The sequence below is a fragment of the Stegastes partitus genome, unplaced genomic scaffold (genome assembly GCF_000690725.1).
Source record: "Stegastes partitus isolate 25-593 unplaced genomic scaffold, Stegastes_partitus-1.0.2 Scaffold176, whole genome shotgun sequence".
Taxonomy (NCBI): Eukaryota; Metazoa; Chordata; class Actinopteri; family Pomacentridae; genus Stegastes; species Stegastes partitus.
In genome coordinates, this window is record NW_007577907.1 from 447,305 (window position 1) to 455,512 (window position 8,208).

Here is an 8,208-nt window from a genome sequence, read left to right on the forward strand (position 1 = left end):
ACTATTAGTAAAAATTGACAGAAATAGAAGCATTGGTTCTTTAATTTTACATAGATTCATTTGTTATAGAAGTGATTATCTGGTATCTGTAAACATTTGTAATACGATTTCCTGTCTCCTTGAATGTTTTTATTTTATTTTATTTTTATATGTTTTGAGTGAGAACACAGAGCAAAACAAGGGCTGCAGAATTTAAATATGCAGCAGGCAGCCTTTTTCAAAGTACACAATGTGCTCAATACATTCCCAGAGGTGATGGAGACTGAGGCGCGGTTGCATCTAAATGCTAAGTAATGCATATAAGAAGTGAAGAAAATTTCAGTCTGATGCAACACAGACACAAAATGCATCTCTGATAGCAAACATAACACAAGTGACACCTCAGATCAGAAACTGGGTTTGTTTGTACATTAGAGCGCTCTAGGTACAAGTGTCAGCTCAATCACAACATGTTTCCATTGTGTTGCTGTAACTCGGGGTTAACTCAGTAAACATTCACACGACAAACGAACAGGATGTTTTCCTTTTATTCAGCAAAACCATAGTTAGTGCAACTAATTCAAAAAATTCAGCACAATCAAATCAGTTTTTGAAGTCAACAAAGGCGATCTGTTCTTTTTGATCTTTAAAAATAAATTAGAAATTTCATACTGAGCTAAAACAACATACCAATGTTTGAGTTGGTAATATGACCAAGAAGATATGCACAAAGGGAATATTCACTGATCTGACATTTCGGTTCCAGTGTAGCACATCAGCAAATGAAGAACAAAAACACTGAAATGACATAACTGTATCTAAGGATACAACTCAAAAGATTCCTCATAAAACATCTCACTGCTTTATATATTAATATGTTATTCACAGTAATAATTTAGTTTGGTGAGACACGTCAAACTCTATAATCAAACACTAGCAGATTACTGTAGCTACTTCAGGATGCATAATTACAAACTATAATTTAAACTCAACCATATCAGACAAACAGACACGGATCTCTTTGACACTGGGGAATTTCTGCTTTACATGGAAGCACAAGTAAAAGCACAAGGTTGTTTATTGACCTGAGACAGAAAAGACAAGTTTGCCCCAAATCTTTCTTTATATTCTATATATAGGAATAAAGGACAGCTCTTGTGCTGAGCTGCACTCTATTTATAAAACTGTCTGCTGCCTGGCAAAGACATCTGATGTTACTGCTTAAGAATCAATGCAGGCAGGAACACCTATAAACTAACATTTACAGAAAGGGTTAGAACAGCAGGCTGGAAAAATTATAAAGTGGTGCAAAAAGAAACAACAGTATAACATTAACATCAAGTACAACAACAGGCAGGCAGCATTTCAAGATTCAAGTAGACGGATGTTTGAGACAAACGTCATCAATTATTACTAGAAAAGCTCCAAGTAATCATGGGTGTCATCTAATTACTGCAGTGGTTCAAATTGTGGAGATTAAAAATGCATTTTCAGAATAATTTTTTATTATTGTATTTTTTTGTGCTTAAAAGTTGCACTGTTTGCCACAAAGACCAAGTACCTTCATAGACATTCATAAAACATAGTCACGTTATCATATAATAAATTATCGGTAGCTGTGTGCGTCCGAATGTGGTATTTCATGTACCAGAGTGTAAACTGGAGCCAAAGCAGAGAGTCCTTAGACAGCAGTCCCAATCTACTGCCGTCAATAAAGCATTCGTGCTAATAAAAAGAGAATGATATTTAAACGTTTGTAGTTTTCATTAGAATAAAAGTCTAAGCCCATAAATTAGCTGCCACTCCACACAGTGGAAATGATCCCTACACCTTTAGAGTTCTGTCGCAGACACACTGCAGAGGTCCTCGTAAATCATTCCAGTATTTAATATTGCCAAGCCTCACTTTTCTTGTAAATGTGAGAACACAAGGTTGCATTTACAAAAAGAAAGAAAAACTAAAACCTGATGAGAAACGGAGCATGGAGATACGTCACTGTGCTATGGAAGGGCGGAGCAGAAAAATGTTTTTCCACTGAGCTGCTATATTGGATTAATATTTAAAAATATGCTGCACATACATTCCATTTGCCGGAGGCTGTTTCCCACAGCACCTTGCAGCATCATTTTCTGTCTTACCTCTGTGAATCTTCAATCTAAGACCCTGGCAGTGTTAGTGTAACATCAACCACTGAGCTAGAAAGAACCAGACTGAACCGCTGCAGCAGCTGTATCCTGGTTTGGACCAGTTTTGATTCATGTTTCGTCTCCCTCTGTGTCCTGACTCTGTTACTGTGTAGGTTTAGATGCTGCTGTTCCCTGTTTGGAGGCATCTACCTTTTCTTTAGAGTCCACTTTCTCTTCTGTGGATTCAGCTTCCTCCTCTTTAGCGGGGAACAGCCACGCCAGAGCAGCAGCAGCTGTGCCATCGCCGCTCTGACGTGAGAAGCACAAGAAGGTTGCCCAGACGAAGGCACAGCAGCCGGTGAAGGTGGTCCGCACATACAGAGGCACCAAGGCAAAGTTCAGAAACTGAGGGACAGATAGCAAATACAGTATTCATATTATCAGTGTAGTTACATTTTAACCCTCGGAACCCCAAAGCCCAGATTTGAAAGGCATGTTATCTTTAAATAGTTGCCTAACTTACACCATTTGTTAAAGAAAGCAGCTGTAAAAACAAAAAGAATCATCAGATCTTTAATGTCTGACAGTCCTTGAACCGTCAGAAAACTTAATCTTAAAATTCAGTTTTTTAAAAAAAAATTCTACAGGTTACATTTAAAAATGTGCCATAAGTTAACCATTTGATCGGGCCAGATTCTGTAAAAAACAAAAATATTCTGCGCTTCTAAACACAATTGGAAGGCATTAGTGACTCAGCTGTAACAACAAACACAAAACAAAAATTCAGGGACTTTTTAGCTGAACTGCAGGCAGTGTTTGCAAAGAGCAGACAGGAAGCAAGTATGGGACAAAATGAAAAATGTAAATTGTGAAACATCTACGACTGCGTGAGACTCTAAGATGCAGTTGAAAGCACTGAATAATTACTGTGGACCTTTGATCAGGAGTGAACGTTCAAGCACAGACGCTGTAAATATTTACCTGCATGAACGGCCAGAACATTAGCCCCGTCTGAAAAGAGAGACAAAAAGAAGGAACATTAGCTGTAGACTATCAGAATACACTTCAAAGACTGAGAAGCATGTGACGTAGTAAAACTGAGAGCTTCATCAGGGGAGTCGTCAGCAGAGATCTTCAAAATCTAAGTAACACATGATAAATGAACCATTTTGGTAAATCCAATGTGCAGTGCTGTCTTCAAACGCATCAGCTTTGGATGTGAGCGCAAACCACAGCTTCTCTTCTGTTTAAATGTAGTGAATTTGAGCTGCCACAACACATCACAGCGCCTGAAGATAGGAGCAGTTTGCTTTGCTCTGACCCACCTTATATGTATTCAGGAATTTTTCTCTCCAGTCCTCCATGATGTCCTCTTTGCCCTCCAAGAAACTGACGCCTGCATGACAGAGAGGATTTGACTGATGGGTGGTTTATAAAAGAACACTGAAGAAACCACTAACACAAGATTGGCAGCATAAACATAATCACTATGAAAACCAATATGTCACATTGTCTTGGAAAACACATGAAAGAATGCACAGAATGAACGCAGATTAAATTACTATAATGCCTGTTTGTATTTGTTTGATATTTTAAATGATGACCCACGTGTTACTAGAAATATTTTCTTCTCATGGAATAAAGCAGAAACCTAAAAGGGAGCATTAAACGCTATTAGAAGCTCTTGAGAGGCATACATTACCATTTGTCATTCAAATCCTTTCAGCTTAAGCTACTGATTATACTGACAAAGTAACTCCAAGTTAACTCCACTTCTTCTCCTGTCTAGATTTTTCAGTCATCTTCTCATGGGATGAAAAAACAGATACATTTCAGACATAAATAAGTAGCCTTTTACAAAATATACTAAATATAGCGAGGAATCTCAGGGTTCTATCGTCTTCATAGTTAAATAAAATGCTTAGCTTATGCACATCTTCTCTCAACCTATTATAATCAGGAATGCATACAGTAGTATCTACAAGAAACCACAGGGATTCTCCTACCTCCACATCTGACTTGAGTCACATAGAGGCACAGTTAGTATTCTAATTCCTTTTCTCTGCATCCTTAATAACTGCTCGAGTCAATCTAACATTTATTGGTTCACTATTTCCCCGAAAAAATAAAAATTTTAAAAAGCATTTTTACCGCCAACTATTACCAACCACTGGGACTCAATTTGGTCATATAACCAAAACAATCGAAAATAAAGCTACATTTGTATCTTTTTACAATTAACCTGTGCAACAAAAAAAACACTGTTTCTACTTTCAACACTTTTCATTAGTTTACAGTTTTGTTTTGTTTTTTTAAAAAAACATTACTGTAGAAAATACTGTCAAGACGTCAGACCTGAGCAGTAATACATAGTTATGTGACAAACTAATCGAAAAACTGGAACTCTTGACCCCTGAAATAGGAATGCACCCATCCACTAGTGCATTTAGAATGAAAATAGTATGAATCATAAGCTACAGCTTTCAAAGTCATCAGATCTCAATCCAGTTAAGCACCTATGGGACATTTTGGTTCACCATCATCATTTAAAAAAAACTAAATGAGGGAATATGTTTCCAGTAGAGTTCAAGAGCTTTGGAGAATCAGTGTCAAAGTGCAATTAGACACTTTACATTTGTCACCTGTCTTTAGGTGATATTACACGATTTATTAGCTCTAATTGTGTTTCAATGGATAGCCCTAAATCCCTAGCTTTAGTTAAGATACTGTAAAGCAGCTTTCTGACTCGGTCTACCTGCTTCTTTTAATCCCTGCTTAAACCGATTATTGTAATTAAATACTTTACTCAGATACATATAATCCTCAGCTTTGGGAGTAGTGTTGTCAAATTTGTAATCGGCATGCTTCCTGACTTCCCCTCTGGAAATACAAATTTACTCTACAGGGTTCATCTTAAGACAATAGTCCTCAACAGCACTGGGAGCCTTGTGTAATTCAGATTCTGGTGCTGTGAGGATTATAGTATTAGTGTAGTTAAGTTGCACTCTTTGCAATTGTAAGCTTCATTTTTAGCCGAGGATAAGCCATTGTGAAGAACCCCTCATTAAAGGACAACATCTACTTGGAGAATCAGCCTGCTCCATATTTTTTTTCATGTTAGCTCTACAAGTCAAGGTTTGTTACACAGGACAATCTTTACATTACACAAAAGTCATATAGAGGGCAAGTAGGTTTAGTTGACGAAGGCAGACACAAACCTCGAAATGTCAACAAGAGCTAAAGTTTAGTTTGGTGCTTCCAGTTGTTTGTAAGAGTTTTTCCTCTGAATTTATTAAACACCTGCAGAATCACACAGCAGCAGAATCCATACAAGCATCTCCTCAGCCACCACAGACCAAATGGTCAAGTTCCTTTACTGAATCTCCAATGGCCAAGTTTTAGTAAATGCAACTCTGGTACTGAGCAAAAGTGAAAGCAGCATTGATGGCTATAATGGCTGTAACAGCCAGTCAGCTGTGGATCCTGTCCATTAACATCTCAGAGAGCACAAGAGACACAGTTGATGCCTTTAGATGATGGAGCTGAAGTTTAATGTCTTGCTTCCAGTATGAGTCTTTCCCCTGACTTACCTGCAGCATCAGACAGCAGCAATCCTGCTGCAAATGTGTAACTCTAATGCCAGAGAGGTGTGCGCATTTATGCAAACAGCAAATACTTCATTAATTACTTCTAGTTATAAATTGTCCCCAAACATGGAGACAAGATCAAACAGAATCTAATGATAAATGACACAGTTTACTTTTAATCAAACAGGTAAGCTGTCACACACAGAATCACAGTTTATCAGCTGCAGTTCAATCAATGGTACGGCAGCTAAGTTCTGAACTCCACCACAGCTGGATATTATTTACAGTAAAAGTCTGATTTGTTAATTGAAATCAAAATATTTTTCTGTTATATCAGGTGTTTTTTATGTGGGATATTTGCATTGGTGACAGTGTTTTACGTATGGCTGCATCACAGACTGTGACCTCTCTTAAAGTAACCGCCGAAATATGGAAATGGGAAACCAAGTAACAATGAAAACACATTATTGCACCATAGATGGCTGTGTAGTGTCACCACACTAGACAGAATTTTAAGAACTGAAATCATAAATTAGCTTTGGATGTAGATGAACTCCCCTAACTTCCCGTAAAATACACCAGCATTGCTTCTCCTGGGCTATTTTGAACTTTGGTCAACATTTCTTTGTCACAGAGGTTAGATAGGAACATTGTCTACAGGTTCTAGCAATGTTTAAAAGAAAACGTTTTGCTCTAATGTTCAAAGAATGTTTTAAGGATAAGTTTGGAACTGAACTAAGAGATAAACTGCAACATTAAGAGGATGTTTGTAGAATGTTGTCAGGGCCACAGATAATGATCTATAGCAAAGAATTAATGTTTTCAAATCAACATTCAAAAAACGTTTTTCGAATCCACTGATAATAACAGAACGTCTTTTATAAAATGCTCCATGTTAACAAAATGTAAGACACTTTGTCTGCAATATTCTGAGGATGTTGCTGAAGTCACACATTATAGAACGTTCTTTTAAAACAAATTACCACAATGTTGCACAGTGTCACATGATAACACGGGGTTGTCTATCCGTCCCTCCCCAACACTCAAAAAATGTTTTCAATATGTTTTCGAATCCACCGGTGACAGAATGTCTGTTAAAAAAAATGTTCCTGTATTGTCATAGGTAAACATAAGGTAGATTACCTTAAGATGTTAGGCACAAAGAGAACATTCAAAACATTAGTAGAACTTTCCTAGAACGTTTTAAGAACATAAAATATTCTGATAAGGTGGGAATCTACTCCATGATGTCTTTCACATGACCTCTGCTAATCAAAGGTTGTTTTCACCGATTGACTGCTGATCTTTACATGACAATGAGTAGCTCACAGAGAGGACCGGGATCAGGTCACGGGCTGACAGCTACTGTACGTGACCGGAGGTTGACCGTTAACGGCCCCGGTTCCGGTAACCCCTATGACCCACCAACCTGTGTAGAAGACGGTGGTGGCCAGGGGCGCCGCCGTGGTCTGGTCCAGCAGCAGCTTCCTCGCCACCATCCGGACGGAGTTACCGGGAAAGCGCCGCTCCAGGAAGCGCATCCAGAAGAAGTTAAAGTTGCCATGGAAACTGAACGCGACCACGGCGACGTTGCGCGTGTGGCTCCAGTCCATCTTCTCCTTGCGCGAGAACCACTGATGGACGAAGTCTCCGCCGGCGAACAGGCAACCGTACAGGGTGACGTTGGTGACCCACGGGAACCGGCGGATGTGTCGCAGAAACGCCATTCTCATCGTCGTTGCCGGTCACCGCCACTCAGCGGTAGTCTGACGCGAGTTGTCGTGAATTAAATTAACCAGTCTGTCGCCGACTGAACACTCGGAGCTAGCTAAATGTTAGCTAAACACGAACGCGGCTGTGCATCTGCGCCCGAGTGTCGATGGAGCAAACTTATCAACGTAAACATGTTTCTCACATAAGTACAAACTAACACAAGCTCAGGTGGGATACTCGGCTGTCAAACACCGTCCGGTAGCCGGTACGGGACTGTCAGTGTGACTGCCACCGGGTCAGCTCCTTCTACGTCCACATATTCCGCCCCTTTTTGCGTAGAAAAAAAAATCAGAGTACAGTCGGATGGGCGGAGTCCCGCTGGAAGCATCCAGCAGTCATGGAGGCTCAGAGGGAGCTCAGCAAGGGCCGGAGGTTTCCAACAGTTTGTAGAGGCATGTGTTAAGCAGGGATCTCCCCCAGGACATATTGCGTCAGACACCTTATTTCTTGCACTCTGGTAATTTTTTATTCATCAATATGTGCCTTTTTCTTTATCAATTTTACAATAGAATTTCCAGCTAATGCCAGGCTAAATTTGCTATTTTCCCAGTGTTTTAACCAAACCTTTAGGTTTTTATGTATTCATTGAAGTATCTTTGTTGTAAATTTAAATGACATTAATGCATTGACAGTTCAAATGTTATGATAGCTGTAAATAGGTTTATTTTTATACATATTTATTTTTGACATGTAAATTTTATATATATATACCACCACCAATCTACCTCGCAGCCCCTTCCTTT

The 8,208-nt window shown here is 39.1% G+C and overlaps 1 protein-coding gene across 1 annotated transcript; it reads right to left on the minus strand.

The window, feature by feature from the left end:
• Positions 1-511: 511 nt before the first annotated feature.
• On the minus strand, positions 512-7,606 carry LOC103355943 (mpv17-like protein). The gene is made up of 4 exons (XM_008279919.1): positions 7,122-7,606; positions 3,431-3,501; positions 3,087-3,116; positions 512-2,510 (listed from the first exon to the last, which is right to left on the minus strand). Exons 1-4 carry the CDS (start codon positions 7,423-7,425, stop codon positions 2,268-2,270), a joined length of 648 nt encoding a protein of 215 aa, XP_008278141.1. The 5' UTR covers positions 7,426-7,606; the 3' UTR covers positions 512-2,267.
• Positions 7,607-8,208: the final 602 nt, after the last annotated feature.